This window comes from Canis aureus, chromosome 1 (assembly GCF_053574225.1).
Source record: "Canis aureus isolate CA01 chromosome 1, VMU_Caureus_v.1.0, whole genome shotgun sequence".
NCBI classification, from domain to species: domain Eukaryota; kingdom Metazoa; phylum Chordata; class Mammalia; order Carnivora; family Canidae; genus Canis; species Canis aureus.
In genome coordinates, this window is record NC_135611.1 from 98,720,690 (window position 1) to 98,742,369 (window position 21,680).

Below are 21,680 nucleotides of genomic sequence, written 5' to 3' on the forward strand. Positions count from 1 at the left end.
GCCACTGAATTCTGCTCTAGCTAAGGTCTCCGATGGTGCCGGACGGCTGTGGTCTCAGTAGGCTGCTCAGCAGCACACACCACAACTGGACAATTCAGTTTGATGTTAAAAATTTTTTGGAGAAGACTTTACATTTCATTTTGAAGCAATCTCAAACTTACAGAAAACGATAATAAAGTATTTATTTTCTTGAACCATCTGAGAATAAGCTGCTGATACACTGCCCTAGTACCCCAAATAATTTAGCATATGTTTCCCATAAACAAGACATCCTGTAGATTCCCCCAAGCCAGAAGGTTACGACAGACACAGGACCAGGTGCCTCTGTCCCCAGATCTCATGCTCCTTGCGGCAAATCAGCCCACAGCATGTCAGAACCACACGTTGGCCCACATCTCACCGATTTGCTCCAGGGCAAGCTCCAGTCTTTCCCTGACTTGTGCAGGGAACACACCCATTATTTAGCAGACAATCTGTTTCCTCATGATGAGACCCAAGTAGCCCGGGTGCTCACGGCTGAGCAGTGGTGCTTAGGACACGAGTCCGGGCGCTGGGTGTGCTCCTAGCCATCAGCATGCAGGCCCTCCGGGCGGACAGGTACCCTCCCAACCTGACCCGAGGCCCTAATGCCCAAGTGGGGCCCCCTGCGTGGGTGTCATGGCTGGGGCCGCCCCTCGCCTGGTCTCCAGCACCGCAGCCTCACCCGCCCTCTCGTGTGTGCGGCTACTTTTTGTGGCCCCGTCAATGGCTTTGGACCAACGTATTCAGGAAGAGAAGGGAAAAGAAGAGGAAGAGAAAGTGCCTTCCAACCTCCCTTTGTTAATTGCGGTAAAATATATATAACACAAGGTAGGCCACTGTAGCCCTTTTGAAGGGCACACTACCTACACTGGCGTTAAGGACATCCATCTGCATGTGTGACCATCCCGCCATCTATCCCCATTAAACACTAATTCCTCATCTCCCCCACCCCAGCGCCTGGCACCCACCCCTCTGTCCCTAGAATGTGAGCACTCCGGGTCTCCTGCAGATGAGGGGTTGCACAGTGTCCGTCCTTGTATGTCTGGCTGCTGTCGCTCAGTGTAGTGTCCTCAGGGTCCACCCACACTCTGTGGGGTGTTTCCCGCTTTGGGCTACTGCGATCGTCTCCAGGAATGTGGGTGCACAGACACCTGCCGAGTCTGCTTTCTGTTCTCTGCTTACAGCCAGAAGCAGAACTGCTGGATCACATCCTAACTGCTTTTTAAATTTCTTGAGAAATGCCCAGGCAGATGTCCATGGTGGCTGCACCACCCACACCAGCAGGAAGATGAGGGCGCCGGTTTCTCCACGAGTCACTGACACCAGTCATTTCCGGTCCTTGTGCTGGCTAACAGCCATCCAACTGGACACACAGTGGTACCTCAGTGTGGTTTTCACCTGCATGTCTGTAATGGGTACAGTGAACGTCTCCTGCGCATGTGGGGCCTCTGTGTGTCCTTTCAGAGACACATCTATTGCACCTGTTTCTGAATCCGCTCGCTCATGTTTGCTTGTTGAGATCTAGGATTCTCTATACCTTCTGGAGACTGGCCCGAATGAGAGGGATATGTGATCTGCAAGCAGTCTCTCCCATTCACAGACAGACTTTCCTTTCTGCTGATGGCATCATTTGTGAAGGAAAGTTTTAAATTTTGATGAAGTCTGATTTATCTACTGTTTCTTTTGTTGCCTGTACTGTTGGTGTCACAGCCACGAAATCACTGCCAAATCCAGGGTTCTGCAGCATTTCCCCTGGAAATGCTCTAAGAGTTTTATACCTTCAGCTCTTACATTTAGGATTTTGAGCTATTTTGAGTTAACTTTTGTGCATGGCACACGGTAAGGGCCCAATGTCATTCCCCTACACATGTACACCCAGGTTGTCCACCACCAACTGGTGACAGTCTCGTCGCCCTTGGCAGATGGCATCTGACCACCTACGTGAGGGGTGTCCCTGGGATCTCTATTTCAGTCACTGGTTTACGTCTGTCTCTGTGCCGGGACCACCCCGTCTATGGACTAATCACTTGTCCTCGCCCACCCTCTCCCCAGCTTGGCAGTCTACCTTCCCAGTGTGGGACCCTGATCGCTAGTTCCAGGACCAGCACAGAAGTCCTGATTTTAAGATTCTTGTGTGCATTTATTCTAACCTGTCTGGGCACCTCAGCACCTTGAGGGGCAGAAAGGTCACAGGTGTGACTTGAAAATAAGCTATGATGAGCCCAAAATCTGCAGCCTCCGGGGGCCGAAGCCTCCTGCTAAGACACTGGAAAATGCTACCAAATGTTTAAAGAAGAATTAAAACTGGTTTTCAAAATATCTTCCAGAAAACAGATGAGGAAGGAACATTTCCAACCCCTTTTATGAAGCTAGGATTACTCTTTTACCTAAGCAGACAGGGATAGTACAAAAAAAGGGAATGACAGTCCAGTGTCTCCCCAGAACTTAAGACAAAATCTTGAACAAAGTGTCAGCAAACCAAGCCGAGCGATGCATGAATGACTGTACGGCACTGCCAAATGGGATGTATTGCAGGTATGGGAAGGACAGTTAGACATCAAAAACCAATATAATCCACCGCATCAATGAGCTAGAGAAGACATGATTCTATCAATGGACACAGAAAAAGCACACGACAAATTCCAACAACATCCGTGACAAAAGATCTGAGTAATTTCACAGTGGAGGGCACTGGGTTACCCTTGCTCCAGAGCGCCCGCAAAATCTTCTCCAGGGTCAGCGGGAAGGCAAGGCTGTCTGCCCTCCTAATGCCCTCTCTGCTCTGAAGTATCAGCCCGCCACAATGAGGAAAGGAGAGAATGGCACAGAGACTGTAAAGAAAAGAAAGAAAATGCCCCTTATCTGCAGATGTGATTATTTATACAGAAAATCCCAGGGAATCTCCCAGAACCTCCTGGGCCTAGTGAGTGAGGCCAGCAACCAGGATGAGACACCACCACACACCTGCAGGGACGGGAAGGTAACAGTGACAGCCCCTCACCCCATGAGGCTGCAGGGGGACCTGACCACTTATCCACTGCTGGGAGACGTAAAATGACACATACATTTTGGATAATCCCTTGGCAGTTTCAGAGAAAACTAAACATGCCCCTGCAGCATGCACGACCCAGGGGTCGCCCTCCTGACCAATTCTCCCAGAGTGACAGAAACTCCTGCTCACGTGTCAACCCGCATGTGTGCGTTTCTAGCAGCTCTGTCCAAGATTGCCCCGGACTGCAACAACCAGGCCACCCTTCAGAAGTGGATGGGTCGACCCCATGGCACAGCCCTGCTGGTGAGTGCCATTCAGCATTAACAAGCACACCGGAGAGACACACAAACCAAGGGAACAAGGCCAGGTAAGAAGAGCCATGTTTAAAGGTCCTGTGCTGTATGACTTCATTTATGGGGAAATGGGGACAGATCAGTTCTTGTGAGGGGCCAGATCATGGGTGGAAGTGGGTCTGGATACAGAAGGGCAACAAGAGGATCCCTGTAGTGACAGCGTGGTCCCGTATCCTTTTTTTTAAAGAGAGAAAGTGAGCACGCCTGAGCATGGGGTAAGGGAGAGAGAGCAGGAGAGGGAATCTCAAGCAGGCTCCACACCCAGTGTGGAGCACAACCCTGAGATCACGACCTGAGCCGAGACCAAGAGGCAGACACCCAACCGACCGAACGTCCAGGCGCCCCGGTGCTGTCCTGTATGGTGACTGTAACTACGTCAACATCCTGGCTGCGATATCACGCTGCATCTGCAAGACGTTACCAGTGGTGGAAACTGCCTCAAGGGTCTTTCTGTTTGCAACTGGCAGTTGCGTGTGATGGTACAGTTACCTCAGTTAATTAAAAGTGTATACATAATCAAACACAGCCATGAGGCAGGCCTCAGGGGGAGGGTCACGTAGCAGAAGTTGGGCCCAACACAAGGAGGCGCCGGCAGGTGACCCCTGAATGGCATGCATGTGAACTGCATGTGCCTTTGGTAAATACAGCACAGTATGGTGAATGTGTTTTCTCTACGTTGCTTTATTGTACAATTACAGTATGTAACACACGAAAGCTGTGTCAATCAATGGTTATGGATAAGGCTCCCGGTCAACAGGCAGCTGGCAGGGTTCAAGTCCTTGGGGAGTCACAAGTTTTCTGTGGATTCTCACTGTGCACACTTATTAACACATTCATCCTAGCTCTGCCCTTGCAGTAGTGAGCACATCATGGTTCCTGGACATGATTCTCCACTGAAAGGGACCAGAGCTCCCTGGGTGACTCCAGGGCAGGGACAGGGAAAAGAGGAAAAGACCACTGGGCCAGGAAGCAGGTGCACAGGGATGGTGGAGCGCTGCCCGCACCGACTCATGAAGGATGGTTGGGAGGACTTCCAATTGCCGGGTCTCAGGAAGGACACTCTTAGTTTCCTGGAGAGAGACGGCTCCCCCTGGTGGCTGGTTGGATTGCTACAATCACGGAGAGCCAGATGCTCCCAGCGGACAAAGAAGTCCAGTACCTGGAGGCACCCTTCCTCCTTTACTCCTCCTTACATCACCTGATCCACCCTAGGGGACAGTCCTTCAGAGCTCCCTGAGCAGGAGCACTACTGTGAACAATGCGAACCGACAGCAGGCCACAAGAAAATCACGCAAAGGGCACTGCCAAGAAAAATGACTCAACATCTGGCTCAGTGCTGGTGGTGGTGGCCCCACTGGTGGTGCCAATGTGGCAGGAAGTCGGGGTGTGCCCCTGGCTTAGCACCTGCGACGGTGGGACAGCCTGAGGGCCGGTGTGGCAGCGAGAGGTGCAGTCATGGCGCCCTTCCTTTCCAGGGCTGCCGTGGAAAAGATCCAAACTGAGGGATGGCACAGAGGAGAGAAAGACTGGGGGACCTGGGGCTCCGTGCTCCTCAACGTGCCTCTAAGTGACACTTGGAGGAAGGAGAGAAGAAAGAAAGGAAAGCTTGACTCACAAGGAGGCGTTTGATGAGAGGAGCAGATAATTTCAGTCTGAGAGGATAACACAGGAGATAAACGTTGTTTTCAACATGTCTTCTCAAAAGACCTGTTATTCAGGATTTTGAAAATGAATTTTAATAGGTCAAAACAGTGAGGCAGAAATAAACAAAAGCCATAAGCAGCAGCTGCACTCAGGATCCCAGTATGATGCCTCGAGCTGTGTGTCATGTCTGCTCATACTGTTTTATTAAGGCCACTTTGTACAAAGAGGCAACAAATATATCAAAGCACTCTTACCCTTCATGTTTGCAGCATATGCACCGTTATTCACCAAAGTGGAACATGGTTCTTCATTTTCGGGCAAGATGCCCGCAGGCATGGTAGTCTGTTGAGGGAAAAGGGAAAAAAAAAAGGATTAGTTTTTGCGAATTTACCTATGGCATGTTCATTTATGAATCACCTATCAAGTGCCAGACTCCTGCTGCCTATAATAGCCATTAGCTAAATGTCTCCCCAGCACCTGAAATGTGACTAGTACAGACTCGAGATGTGCTGTAGGTGTCAAATGTCAAATACAAGATTTTGTGTCTAGCACAAAATAGACTAAAATAGTTCACTACAATTTTTTTACCTTAATTCTACATTGAAATATTTTTGATATACTGGGTTAAATAAAATATATTATCAAAATTAATTTTCTCTGATTCTTTTTATCCTTAATGTTGCTGTTAGAAAATCTAAAATTGACTACAAGGCTCACACTATATTCCACTGGACAGTGCCATGCTACGAGATATGGACATTATAGACACAAACCCACTGCTAACATGAGACTCAATGGGGAAAACCTGAAAACTTTAATAATATTGTAATAACTTTGTATGGTGACAGACGGTACCTAGATTTATTATAGTGATTATTTTGTAATGTATAAATATAGAATCACTATGTTATATACCTGAAATAAATATAACTATACTTAAATGAAAAAATGAATTTTAAACTGCCTGCTTCAGAGCTTATTAGCCCTGTTCCCTACTGGGACATTTGCCCCTTTCTTATGGACTTACAAGATGTTTTTCTATATTAAGAATATCAATTCTTCATTAAAAAAAATCATACACCAATGGGTGAGCCAAGAAATCAAAGAAATAAGAAATGGAGACAAATTAAAATGAAAACACAAGGGTCCAAGCCACACACAGAAGAATGAAACTGGACCATTTTCTTACACTATACACAAAAATAGACTCAAGGGATCCCTGGGTGGCTCAGCGGTTTAGCGCCTGCCTTTGGCCCAGGGCGCGACCCTGGGGTCCTGGGATCGAGTCCCGTGTCGGGCTCCCAGCATGGAGCCTGCTTCTCCCTCCTCCTGGGTCTCTGCCTCTCTCTATGTCTATCATAAATAAATAAATCTTTAAAAAAAATAGACTCAAAATAGATGAAAGATCTGAATATGAAACAGAAATCCATCAAAATCCATCAAACACAGGCAGCACCTTCTTGGACATCAGCTGTAGCAAATTTGCAAGATACATCTCCAACACAAGGGAAACAAAAGCAAAAATGAACTATTGGGACTTCATCAAGATATAAAGCTTTTGTACAGCAAAGGAAATAGTCAACAAAACTAAAAGACAACCTATAGAATGGTTGAAGATATTTGCAAATGTCTTATCAGATAAAGGGCTAGTATCCAAAATCTATAAAGAATGTATCAAGCTTAACACCCCCAAAACAAAAAAAAATCCAGTCATGAAATGAGAAGACATGAACAGACATTTCTCCAAAAACAACCTACATATGGTCAAGAAGCACATGAGAAAATGCTCTGTATCACTTGTCATCAGGGAATACAAATCAAAATCATAATGAGATACCATCTCACACCTGTGAGAATGGGTAAACTCAACAGTCAGGAAACAACAGATGTTGGTGAGGATGTGGAGAAAGGGGAACCCTCTCACACTGAGGATTGCTGGAGGGGAGGTGGAGGACGGGGTAACTAGGTGATGGCATTAAGGAGGGCACGTGATATAATGAGGGGGTTATATGCAACTGATGAATCACTGAACTGTACCTCTGAAACTAATAATATACTATATGTTAATTAATTGAATTTAAATAAAAATTAAAAATTAAAAAAAAATTCAAACACAAGGGTCCAGAATCTTTGGGATGCAGCCAAAGTGGTTCTAAGAGGAAGTTTACAGCAATAACTGACCTCTCTCAAGAAGCAGGAAACATCTCTAATAAAATAACCTGACTGTGGGGAATCCCTGGGTGGCTCAGCGGTTGCGCCTACCTTTGGCCCAGGGTGTGATCTTGGAGTCCTGGGATTGAGTCCCATATCAGGCTCCCTGCATGGAGCCTGCTTCTGTCTCTGCCTCTCTCTGTGTCTTTCATGAATAAATAAATAAAATCTTAAAAAAAATAATAACCTGAATGAGCTAGAAAAAGAACAAGCAAAGCCCAAACCAGTAGAAGGCAGCTGAAATCATCAAGAATAGAGCAGAAATGGGGCTCCTGGATGGTTCAGTCAGCTGGTCATCCACCTCTTGATTTTGACTTGGGTCATGATCTCGGGGTCCTGGGATTGAGCCCCAAGTTGGGCTCCGTGTTCAGTGTAGAGTCCGCTTGAGGATTCTCTTCCCCTCTCTCTGCCCCTCCCCCCACTAGCACACATGCACACACACACTCTCTCAAATAAGTAAATCTTTAAAAAAATATTCAAGCAGGAAATAAATGATATAGAAACTAAAGAAACCAATAGAACAGATCAATGAAACCAGGAGGTGATTCTCTGAAAAGATCAACAAAATTGATAAACCTCTAGCCAGACTCATCAAAAAAAAAAAAAAAAAAAAAAAACAGAGAGGGACTCAAATAAAATCACTAATCAAGGAGGAGAAATAACAACCAAAAACACAGGAATACAAACAATTTAAGAGACTACTATGAAAAATTATATGCCAAGAAATTGGATAACCTAGAAGAAGCAGACAAATTCCTAGAAACATATAAACTACCAAAATTGAAGCAGGAAGAAATAGAAAATTTGAACAGACTGATTACCAGCAATGAAACTGAATCAGTAATCAACAAATTCCCATAAGCAAAAGCCCAGGACCTGATGACTTCACAGGCAAATTCTACCAAACATTTAAAGAAGAGTTAATCCCTATTCTTCTCAAACCATTCCAAAAAATAGAAGAGAAAGGAAAACTTCCAAATTCATTCTACGAGGTCAGCATTACCCCGATACCAAAACCAGATCAAGACACCACTAAAATGGGGAACTACAGGCCAATATCTCTGATTAACACGGATGCAAAAATCCTCAACAAAATACTAGCAAACCAAATCTAACAATATATTTAAAAAATCATTCATCACAGTCAAGTGGGATTTATTCTTGGGATGCAAGAGTAGTTCAACATTCATAAATGAATCAATGTGATACATCACATCAATAAGAGAAAGGATAAGAACCACATGGTCATTTCAATAGATGTAGAAAAAAGCACTTACAAAGCACAACAACCATTCATGATAAAAACCCTTAAGGAAGTAGGGTTAAAAGGAACATGCTTCAACATAATAAAGGCCATATATGAAAAACCCACAGCTAATCATCCTCAATGGGGAAAAACTGAGAGCTCTTCCCCTAAGGGAAGAGGCTGGATTAAGTTTAGAAGACAAGGATGTCTACTCTCACCACTTTTATTCAACATAGTACTGGAAGTCCTACCCACACCAATCAGACAACAAAAAGAAATAAAAGGCATCCAGATTAGTAAGAAAGAAGTAAAATTCTATTGGCAGATGATGTGATACTGTAGTAGAAAATCTGATAGACTCCACCAAAAAACTACTAAAACTGATTAACTTCAGCAAAGTTGCAGGATATAAAATGTTGGAGAGGATGCGGAGAAAAGGGAACCCTCATACACTGTTGGTGGGAATGTGAACTGGTGCAGCCACTCTGGAAAACTGTGTGGAGGTTCCTCAAACAGTTAAAAATATACCTGCCCTACGACCCAGCAATTGCACTGTTGGGGATTTACCCCAAAGATACAAATGCAATGAAACGCCGGGACACCTGCACCCCGATGTTTATAGCAGCAATGGCCACGATAGCCAAACTGTGGAAGGAGCCTCGGTGTCCAACGAAAGACGAATGGATAAAGAAGATGTGGTTTATGTATACAATGGAATATTACTCAGCCATTAGAAATGACAAATACCCACCATTTGCTTCAACGTGGATGGAACTGGAGGGTATTATGCTGAGTGAAGTAAGTCAGTCGGGGAAGGACAAACATTATATGTTCTCATTCATTTGGGGAATATAAATAATAGTGAAAGGAAATATAAGGGAAGGGAGAAGAAATGTGTGGGAAATATCAGAAAGGGAGACAGAACGTAAAGACTGCTAACTCTGGGAAACGAACTAGGGGTGGTAGAAGGGGAGGAGGGCAGGGGGTGGGAGTGAATGGGTGACGGGCACTGGGGGTTATTCTGTATGTTAGTAAATTAAACACCAATAAAAAATAAATTAAAAAAAAAGAAAAAAAAAGTTGCAGGATATAAAAATCAATGCACAGACAGCTGTCGTGTTTTTATACAACAATAATGAAGTGGTAGAAAGATAAATTAAGAAAACAGTTTCATTTGTAAATGTACCAAAAGTAATAAAACCCCTAAGAATAAACATAACCAAGGATGTGAAAGATTTGTACTCTGAAAACTACAAAACACTGGTGAAAAGAACTGAAGACAACACAAAAAATGGAAGACATTTAATGCTCATGACTTGGCAGAACAAATATTGTTAAAATGTCTATACTACTCAGAGCCATCTCCAGATTTAATGCAATCCCTAACAAAATGCCAACAGCATTTTTCATGAAACTAGAACAATCCTAAAATTATTATGGAACCATGGAAGACCCCAAATAGCCAAAGCAATCTTGAAAAAGAAAAAACAAAACTAGTAGTATCACAATTCCAGACTTCAAGTTATATTACAAAGCTGTAGTAATCAAAACAATACAGTGCTGACATAAAAACAGACACACAGATCAATGGAACAGAATAGAAAGCCCATGAAAAAAACCCCACAATTATGTGGTCAATTAATCTTCAACAAAGCAGGTTAGAATACCCAATGGGAAAGATATATTCTCTTCAATAAATGGTGTTGGGGGGATCCCTGGGTGGCGCAGCGGTTTAGCGCCTGCCTTTGGCCCAGGGCGCGATCCTGGAGACCCGGGATCGAATCCCACGTCGGGCTCCCGGTGCATGGAGCCTGCTTCTCCCTCTGCCTATGTCTCTGCCTCTCTCTCTCTCACTGTGTGCCTATCATAAATAAAATAAAATTAAAAATTAAAAAAAAATGGTGTTGGGGAAGTGGGACAGCTACATGCAAAAGAATCAAACTGGATCACTTTCTTACACCATAGACAAAAATAAATGCAAAATGGATCAAGGACCTAAATGTGAGACCTGAAGCCATAAAGTCCTAGAAGGGAGCACAGGCAATAATGTTTCTGACATCAGCTGTGGCAACATTTTTCTAGATATGTCTCCTGAGGCAAAGGAAATAATAGCAAAAATAAACCAACGGGACCACATCAAAATAAGGAAACAATCAACAAAACTAAAAGACAGTCTGTACTGAACGAGAGAAGATATTTGCAAATGACATACCTGATAAAGGGTTAGTATAAAAATATATAAGGAACTTATAAAATTCAATACTCAGAAAACAAATAATCCAGTTATAAAATGGGCAGAAGTCATGAATAGACATTTTTTTCAAAGAAGACATCCAGACAAATGGCACAACAGACACAGACACGACAGACACATAAAAAGATGCTCAACAGCACTCATCATCAGGGAAATATAAATCAAAACCACAATAAGATATGACCTCACACCTGTCCGAATGGCTAAAATAAAAAAAGACAAGAAACCAGTGTTGGCAAGGATGTAGAGAAAAAAAAGAATCCCTTGTGCACTACTGGTAGAAACGCAAAAACGCAAACTAGTGCAGTTGCTCTGGAAAACAGTATAGAGTTTCCTCAAAAAGTTAAAAATAGAACCTATGATCCATTAATCATACTACTGGGTGTTTGCTTCCTCCCCTTAAAAGCATGAATTCAAAGGGATACATGCACCCCTATATCCACTATAGCATTTACGATAGCCAAGATATGGAAGCAGCCCAAGCGTCCATTGACTGATGAATGGATAAAGATGTGGCATGTGTGTGCACACACACATAATGGAGTATTACTAAGCCATTAAAAAAGAATGAAATCTTGTGTGGAAATTAAAAAACCAAACAAAGAGCACAGGAAGAGAGAGAGAGAAACCAAAAAACACACTCTTACCTACAGAGAACACACTGATGGTTAGGAGAGGGGAGGTAGGTGAGGGATGGGGAGGACAGGTAATGGGAGGAAGGAGTGCACCTGTCGTGATGAGCACGGAGTGATGTATGAAGTGTTGAATCACTATATTGTACACCTGAAACTAATATAACACTGTGTGTTAACTACTGGAATTAAAGCTTAAAACCTAAAACGGCACAGTCGGTGAAGCATCTGCCTTTAGTTCAGGTTATGATCCTGGGGTCATGGGATTGAGCCCCATGTCTGGCTCCCTGCTCAGCGGGAAGTCTGCTTCCCCCCTTCCTCTCCCTGACCACCTGCCAGACATGCTCTCTCTCCCAAATAAATAGATAAAATCTTTTTTAAGAACGTAATTTTAAAAATCACACTTTTAAGAATTAGTTTATCATATATATGTTCTTGGTGTATTTTGCCTAGCAGTACTACTGTTTCATGTTGTCCAACCTGTGAGATTTTTCCTTTAACTTTCCTACCAAAATAAGAAAAGTTTCTCTAATGCAGCATGTAAATCTCAATTTAATAATAGATAATAGATAAATGCTATCCCTTTGTTGCAGGCTGACAGTATTGCTAAAACATATAGTTAATCTACAAAATTAAAGATGACCCAACTTCAAACAATATCATATGTATCCAAATGTGACTATAAAAGTCATCTTAAAAATAGTAAAATTAAAAAAAGTAAAATAAAAGCTCTATTTGTTAATAATCTACGTGTGGCTTAAATATATGTCAAACAACACGAATACATGCTTTTTATGAAAAAGTAATTCTTTTAACCTAGAAAAACCAGTGGAAAAAAGGAAAGTATTCTTGAATGGTCTAATTACCTGAGAATTACTGTATATGCTTAGAGTAAACTATAAACCTTCAAAGATCCGAGATATGTAATAAACATCAGTTTGGGAAACGGGAAACGGAGTATTTCCAGACCTTTCAGTCTGAGAGTTAAAACAGATAATCAAAACCATCCACACAGGCTCCTCTTCCTTCTCCTTGCAGCCGCTCATCACCTGCTCTGATCTACAAAGTCTAGCAGCCCCAGTTCCACTGCCTGACAAAGTGAACAGCCTCCTCTTTGCCCAAACACTGGTCCTGCTGTCGGCTTCACCTTCCAGCTTCCTCCAGAAAACCCCAATTAATTACCCAACGACCTCAACCACTCACTTCTCTTCCTTGTCTCATTAGATTAATTCTTTGGAACCAGTAGGGCAGCTGTAGGGCAGCCTTCATTCCAGGCTAGATCAGTCTCATGGTTTAAGTGACATCTCTCCGAGGCTTCCACCTGCTCCTCTGGGCGTCGCGAGGCCTTTCCTCTCTGGCTGGTGGGCACACGATCCGCTTCCAGCCCTTGAGAGCCCTGGCAGTTGTACTGTCCACTCCTTCCTGCGTCTGTCCCCAGCCTTGGGTAGTGTGCATGAATCAGTATTCAGGTAAACACCGGGACCAGCAGAGACCGGCAGGCCCTCTGCACGCGGCCACCACCCTCTCTGTGCTGCTCCCGTCATCACAAACTCTAGCCACTCTGGCTCTTGGTGCATCCCCGAGGACGTTCTTCCTCCCATGCGGCAGCTGGAAACTGCTTCCAGGGAAGGAGCCAGTGCCATCTCAGGCTACCGTGTCTCTTCTCTTGTCTCAGAGATTATCGTCCCGAGCTGCCTGCTTTCTACAGTCCCAAACCCATTTTTATATACTTTGTCTGGTTTTCCAGTTGTCTAAGGCAGAAGGGTAACGCTGGTCTCTGTAATTTCACTGTGGTTGGAAGCAGAATCCCCTCCCTGGATCTCTCTGAATAACTGGAAGTCACGGGAACTCTGCCTGAAGACACTGACATATATAGCCCACTGGATATAACTGCTGCCCAGTCACATCCAGCCCGATGAGGTTAAACTATATCGTACAGCCAGAAGTTCTGTGTTTAAACTTTGACTCTGTTCATTGCCAGCTATACAAACCATTTTAAGCTTCAATTTTCTCTTCTGCAAATGAGAATTATTATATCTTTCTTAGCTTGTTGTGGGGATAAAGAACGATTGTTTGAGTCTGTGCTTTTCTAGCATAATTTCTGGCATACAGTTATCCAATATAGTACTGTTATTTTAATTTGCAAACCAGTATCAGAGTATGAGACTTCATTAAGTATTCCCTTCATTATCTGTAAAACAGTCTTGCTGGCAGTTAGTAATGGCTGACTTTCTCAAGAAGATTTATAAAACATTAACTTCATTCACAACTGAATTCATTTCATGAGTCCTGGTTGCAGAGTCAGGAGAAAGAGGGTTGGAACAGCAATCCTGTCATTTCACTGTACAATCATCTTATTTAATTTCATTTCCTGCTGCTAATGACAGATATTTTGCTCTCTCTATCCTACAATTTGCTTTCATCCCAAGAAGTTCTTCAAAATGACTCAACATTTAGGATTAATCACAGGCTCACTAATTAGTACCTAATACTTAAAACTCAGAACAGCAATGGATGATCACTCATACCATTAAGAAGAGTCGTCACAAAGTAAGAGTTTGACATAAAGAATGTTCTCCTTCATAAAGGTCATTTCACACAAAAGACGGGCTCTATGGTGATTCAAGTTCTGAGGTCATCGTTTTCTCTTCCATCTTCCCGACAAAAAGCCTGCAGGTGTACTTTAGGGGAGAATGTGTGGGGACTGTGTTAAAAGTGCAGGGGGTAAGGGATGCCTGGGTGGCTCCGTGGTTAAGCGTCTGCCTTCGGCTCAGGTCATGATCCCCGGGGCCTGGGATCGAGTCCCACATTGGGGTCCCCTGCAGGAAGCCTGCTTCTCCCTCTGCCTGTGTTTCTGCCTCTGTCTCTCATGAATAAATAAATAAATAAAATCATATTAAAAAAAAAAAGAAGAAGAAGAAATGCTGGGAGGTCAGAAGTGCAGCATAATCCTCCCCAGACTTGCAGAGCACTTGTGCTCCACTGGCATCAGGGCCATCAGGGATGCCTCAAGATACCCGAGGTGGGACCTCTGGTGAGGAGTCAACCTGCACTCTACCTCTCCTGCTGCAAGAGGCCCTCTGCCCACATTAAAGACATGTGTCAGCAGGATTACTTCCTACATGGCAATCATGGTAGAAGAATTTGAGGTTGAAAAATTTAAGTTTGTACAGGCAAAAATAGGGATCTCCAAGTATGGGAGTGAACTTACAGAAGTTATATACTTTTATGTTCACAAATAAAACACATAAGCTTGGTCCATGCCAGTCATTGTTCCAAGACCCTTATTTGTCTTAACTCATAATCCTCACCACACCACCATTTGGGGATTACTACTATTACTTCAATAAAAAAAAAATTACTGTGTATTTTAGAGCAGTTTTAGGTTCATAGCAAAACCAAATGGAAGGTACAAGGAGTTCCTCTGTACACCTTGTTCCAATCCCACACGCACAGCCTCCCTATCAAAACTCTGGTCTGATAGCACATTTATTATAGCCGATGAGTCCACATGGACTCATCGTCATCACCCAGAGCCCACAGTTTACTTTAGGGCTCACTCTTGATGGTGGACATCTTATGGATTTGGATAAACATAGATGAACACATATGTGCCATCATAGGATCACACAGAGAATTTTCACTGTTCTAAAAATCCTCTGTGCTCCATTCAGCCATCCCCTTCTCTGTCCTACCCCAACAACTCCTGATCTTTCACTGTCTCCACAGATTTGCCTTTCCCAGAATGTCATATAATTGGAATCAAACAGTACATCACCTTTTCAGATTAGCTTCTTTCATTTCGTGATAGGCATTTAAGATTTCTACATGTCTTCATCGCCTGGCAGTCCATTTCTTCTGAGTGCTGGATAATATTCTATTATCTAGATGAACCACATTTTATTTATCCAGTCACCTGCTGAAGGACATCTGACTTGCTTCTAAGGCCTGGCAGTTATGAATGAAGCTGCTGTATGCATTCATGTGTAGGTGTTTGTGTGTGCATAGGTTCTCAGCTCCTATGGGCAAACACCAAGGAGCATGACTGCTGGATCTTCTGGCAAAAATGTGTTTAGTTTCATACATTATTCCCATATTACAGATTAGAAAACAAACGTAAAGAAAAGTCAAATCACGGCTATTAAATAGTGGAGCTAGGATCTGAATTCACACCTTTTACTCTTTTTTTTTTTTTTAAGATTTTATTTATTTATTTATGATAGAGAGAGAGAGAGAGAGGCAGAGACACAGGCAGAGGGAGAAACAGGCTCCATGACGGGAGCCCGACATGGGACTCCAGGATCACGCCCTGGGCCAAAGGCAGGCGCTAAACCGCTGAGCCACCCAAGGATCCCCCACCTTTTACTCTTTTTGTGCTCTTCACCACCACACATACAGCCTCTCAACAGCAAAGACCTCACACTGGATAAAAGAAACTTCAATGTTACTGTATGCATTTTAACTCTGCTACCCTGATAATTCCTTAGCTTGCAGAAAAACTTCAGACCTCTCTATCCATAGCAAGATTTTCAAAATTGTTTTGCTTTGTGCAGACATTTTGCTAATCCTTTAGCCAAATCTTAATTCACTGCTGTGCCAAAGACAAGTATCAAGAACAAAGCTCCTTTACACATTCTGGCCACCTCCCCCTGAACAGAAACAAAAACACAGCTGATCTGACTGCACAGTCATAAAATCCACACACATGTTAGACAGAGTTGTTGCCACTTAACAGCTCTGTGATCTTAAGCACATTTACTAGTATCTCGTAGACTCACATCTGCCCTGCAGTCATTGCCGAGATGACCTACAAGCCCATATAACAGACCTAATTCCATGCCTTATCAATAATTCAGTCTGTCCTTAACACAGCAGCCAGAGTGACCTTGTTAACTTCAGCCAAGTCATGCTACCCCTCTCTTCAAAACCCATCTTGCCACCCTGTTCACAGTTTAAACCAGCTCCCCTTCCCTGTTTCATTGTTCCCCTCAGGATGTTTGAAGAAAACACACCTAACATGGTACATACTTTACTGATTTATCCTACTGTCTTCCCCTACTAGAATAGAATCTCAGCTCCATGAAGGCATATAGTTTTGTCTGCTTTGTCAACTACTGCATAGAACAGGGCCCAGTGCATAGCAGGTCCTCAGTAAAGACTGAATGAATGAATACACGAATTACTGCTCAGTCAAAGGTAGCTGCCACCACCACCACCATTTAGTCTCGCTGAACCTCAACCTTTCCATCTGTAAAGGGGAAACCGTAATCATGCCTTTCCTCATGTCAAGGTTATTGTGAGGCCATGAAAGGAAACAACAGTACCACCGTACAAACACAAGGGGTGGCATTTCTCTTAGCTTTCCTGATCACATTTATGTCTCTAACTTCTTGCAGGTCTTCAACCAGACAGATCTGTGTTCCTTCTAATTCCTTGAGAGGTGGGTGTTTATTTTCAATCCTTGACCCAAATTTTATCTGCTTTAGGATGGCTTCCCTAATACCAACTACACATTTTCTTACATCCCTTATCACGTAGGGCTGACTGAAGATGTAGTGGCCCGAATGCTATAAAGCATAGCTTCCTGATACCACACTAGTATTTTGTCCTTAAGGAATTAAAGCACTCTTTATGATTCCACATGAAGTAAAACAAACAACCTCACTTCTGAATCTGCACCTCAAAAAAAATGATGAAACTGGATAAAATTCTTTTTCTCCTCAAATCACCCCTGGGGGCAGGCAGGCAACATTTAAAAAAATGTTTATTTGTTCTTGAGACCCCTCCAGCCTTTTCCAGCAAGCTAAGTCCTCAGGGAAAGGACTAAGGGCTGCCTTGAATATACGGATGTCTTACAGTTTGCTATGAATTTCACCCACTTCTGTGATCTCACACCTTAAATGCACCTCAGGGAAGGTCATTGGGCTCTCAGGAGACTCATCACAGATCAGGGAAAAACAACACCACAGCAGGATCCTTGCTTTTTCATCATTTAAAGAAATATGCTGTTTGGTTCAGATTCTTCAGAAAACATATTATGATAAAGCAAATGGGTAAAATGTTAACCATAGGTGGAGCAGATTTTTTGCAAGCAAGGTTTCCATTGTCCCTAGCCTTTTCCTACAGCCACACAAGGTTCATTCTTACAGGTTTGAACCCACCTGACATTAATGTCACCACCATAGATACTTCGAATTCATCAAGATATCAACAGTTACCGATCTGACACCTATCAGAGGGGTTTTCTTAAAAACCCAGACTTTTGGGTCCTACCCACAGAATTTCCACTCAGTAGGTCTGGGTGTGGCTGAGAATCTGCATTTCTACCTGGTTTCCAGCAATACTTTGAGAACTGCTGCATTAGGTAAACCATTACATTTATCTAACAGCTGATATTAATAGAGGTTACTGTGAAAGTGTGTCTCCTGGGTTCTGTTCAGCTGTCAGATAATAAAACCTTCCTTTTACAGTTCCTCAATCTTCATGAAATTCTGAAATGCATTAAGAAGCCCCATATCATCAACCAGACCTAGAAAAAGCTTCATATTCCTAGGTGAGACCTGGGTACTAATATTCCTCCCCAAATCTTAGTTTGGACCAAGTGATCACCTGGAATCAGGTCACTGACATGTGGTTGTTATCAGCAGGAAGTAAGACTCCCCACAGGACCACTTTTTGGTCAAGCAACAAATACCACACCATTTTGGACAGCATAATTTGGATTATTAACCAACAGATGTTTATTAACTGAATATTCCTTTTCATAAGTACATAAATATTTTGGATATATAATTATGTTCACATTTAAATATCCCTATGACATATTGTTCAATTTTTTTCTCTATTTCAGGTAGTTCAACATGAAAAGCTTAAAATAGGTAAAGCAGCTTGTGATTCTCTTGATTATTCCCATTTATTTCTAGACTATGAAGATAACGTGATTTTCTATCTCTTCAACTCCTGAACTATTTCCCTATGAGAAAACTATTCTGCGAAACATATTTCAAATACTTGGGTGACAAGCCTGGGTGATTTAAAACATAAGCAGGTATGTGGCTCCTGGCTCTTCAAAGGCTTAGATCAGACCTTCTATAGCAAGATATACAGAATGTCTGGTTTAGGTGGTGGATTAGGGCTTATAAACTAGCTTTCTCCTTCTAAGACTTCAGTGAAAAGATATTTTAAAAAGAATAATCTGACAGAGCAAGGAACAAGAAGAGGTTATCTGTGGACTAGTTACCTCAGTAAGCTTTTGGAGGAAAGAAAGCAGGTAGAAATAAGCCACTAAGCTAGAGTTGAGGAAGTTGCAGCTCAGAATATGCCATGCAGAGAGTATACCCCCCATAGAACACATGGCTGCATCTCATCAGAAAGATGGAAGAGAGAGGAAGGTAACCATCTTCCAAGTATTGAAAGAAATAGTTAACCAAGAATTTCATGTCCAGCTAAACTTTCCCTGAAAAAAATTAAGGAGAAATTAAAACATCTCCAGATTTAAAAACAAACCATCCCCCCCCCCCAAAAAAAACCCCGCAACAAAACAAAATAGAATTTGTTGATAGCAGACTTGCCTTATGAGAAATACTATACTTGAGGCCAAAATAAAGGACACTAAAGGGTAACCAGAATCCACACAAAGAGTAATAAAAAGTTCATGAAATAGGTATTATAAAAATAACTATAAATGGGGTGCCTATGTAGCCCAGTAGGTTAAGCATCCAACTTAATTTTGGATCAGGTCATGATCTCAGGGTCATGAGATTCATGCTCAGCTCAGAATCTGCTTGTGATCCTCTCTCTCCCTCTCCCTCCATCTCTCCCTCTGCTCTTTCTCAGCCCCCGCCACACATTCTCTCTCAAATAAATAAAATCTTTTAAAAAATCTAATATAAAAGAAGGCAAGAATCAAGGAATAAAGAAATGCAAAAGACATAGGACATATAAAAAAAACAAATATAAACATGGCAGGCATAAATTCTAATTTATCAGTAATTATATTAAATGTAAATGGATCACATGCCCACTCACTCAAGTAAAAGACTAGCAGAATGGATTTTAAAATGATCCATCTAACAAAAAATATATAAGATCTACATAAGAAAAACTACAAAACTCTGATAAAATCAAAGAAAAACTAAATACATGGAGAGCTATTTATATTCATGGATAGGAAGGTTCACTATTGTCAAGATGTCAATTCTTCTCAATATATAGATTCAATGCAGTCCTGGCCAAAATAACAATAAGTTATTTTATAGACATCATTAAAATGATTCTAAAGTTTATATGGAGAGGCAAAAGACTTAGAATAGCCAACACAATACTTAGGGAGAACAAAGCTGGAGGACTAACACTACCCAACTTCAAAACTTACTATAAAGTGACAGTAATCAAGACAGTTTGGAATTAGCCAAAGCACAAAAATATAGATCCATAGAACAGAAGGCCCTGAAATAAACTGACATAAATACAGTCAACTGATCTTTGACAAAGGAGCAAAGTTGACACAAGGAATGGAGGAAAGACAGTCTCTTCAACAAATGGTGTTGGGACAACTGGATACCCACTACAAAAAAAAAAAAAATCTAGACACAAACCTTACACTCTTCATAAAAATTAACTCAAGTGGATGGCAGACCTCACCAAAAAATGCAAAATGCAAACCCACAAATATCCTAGAAGAGAACTCGGGAGAAAACCTAGATGATCCCTAGTGTAGTGATGCCTTTTTTTTTTTTTTTTTAGTGATGCCTTTTTAGATACAACACCAAACACATGACCTAGGAAGGAAATAATTAATAAGCTGGATTTGATTATAAAATTATGCTTTGCAAAAGGCAATAGCAAGAGAATGAGAAGGTAAGCCAGAGTCTGGGAGAAAATATCTGCAAAAGACACATCCAACTATAGTAAGATGAAATAAATTACTAGAAAGATACAAACTACCAAGAATACCTTCATGAAGAAATAGAAAAATCTGAACAGATCTACAAGTAAAGAAATTAAATTATTTAAAAAACTTCACACAGGGACAGGTGGCTCAGTGGTTGAGCATTTGACTTTGGCCCAGGGCGTGATCCCGGGGTCCTGGGATGGAGTCCCATATCAGACTCTCTGCATGGAGCCTGTTTCTCCCTCTGCCTGTGTCTCTGCCTGTGTGTCTCTCATGAATAAATAAATAAAATATTTTAAAAAACAAAAAACTTCACACAAAGAAATGCCAAGCCAAGATGGGGTTTTACTAGTGAGTTCTACCAAACATTTATTTATTTTTTAAAAAAATAAATTTTATTTATTTATTTATTCATTCATTCATTCATTCATTCATTCCTGAGAGACATAGAGAGAGAGGCAGAGGGAGAAGCATGCAGACTCCCTGCAGGAGCCCGATGTAGGACTCGATCCCAGAACTTCAGGATCATGCCCTAAGCCAAAGGCAGATGCTCAACGGTGAGCCACCCAGGCGTCCCTCTACTAGACATGTAAAGAAGAATTCAGGGATCCCTGGGTGGCGCAGCGGTTTGGCGCCTGCCTTTAGCCCAGGGCGCGATCCTAGAGACCCGGGATCGAATCCCACATCGGCTCCCGGTGCATGGAGCCTGCTTCTCCCTCTGCCTGTGTCTCTGCCTCTTTCTCTCTCTCTGTGACTATCATAAATAAAAATTAAAAAAAAAAAAGAAGAATTCACATCAATCCTTTTTCAAATTCTTTCAAAAAATAGAAGAAGAACATGTCATAATTCCTTTTATGAGCACAGTATTAAATTGATACTAAAATGAGAAAGATATCACAGGAAAAGAAATATTGACTACATCTCTTTTAAATATGGAGGCAAAAATCCTCAATGTTCACAAACTAAATCTAACAACATATAGAAAAATATATATACCCTGAGCAAGTGGAATTTATCTCAGGAATGCAAGGTTGGTTTACATTCAAAAATCAATGTAATATATCAGTAATAAAAGACAAAAACCACATGATCATCTCAACAGACACAGAGAGAGCATTTGACAAGATCCAACGTTCTCTCAAGGTAAAAACATTCAATACACTAGCAGAAGAAGGGAATTTCCTCAACCTGATAAAGGGCATCTATGAAAAATCCACAACTAACATCATGATTTACAGAAAGATGGAGGGCTTTCTCCTAAAATCATGAGTAAGACAAGGATATGTACTCCATCATGTCTACTCAGCACTGTAATGGAGGCTCCAGTCAGTGCAAGAAAAAGAAAAGGCTTCCATATTAGAAAGGAGGGAGTAAAACTATTTCTATTTGCAGATAGGATGTTGTATTTAGAAAGTTCTAAGGAATTGACTTAAA

At 42.1% G+C, this 21,680-nt stretch overlaps 1 protein-coding gene across 2 annotated transcripts in view; it reads right to left on the reverse strand.

Moving 5' to 3' along the window:
• PTPDC1 (protein tyrosine phosphatase domain containing 1) overlaps positions 1–21,680 on the reverse strand; it is a 59,915-nt gene that overhangs the window by 19,184 nt on the left and 19,051 nt on the right. For both annotated transcript variants that reach the window (XM_077910910.1, XM_077910909.1), the window contains exon 2: positions 5,265–5,352. In XM_077910910.1, the coding sequence (XP_077767036.1) occupies positions 5,265–5,346 (82 nt within the window). In that variant the 5' untranslated portion in view covers positions 5,347–5,352. The remainder of the gene's footprint in view (positions 1–5,264; positions 5,353–21,680) is intronic.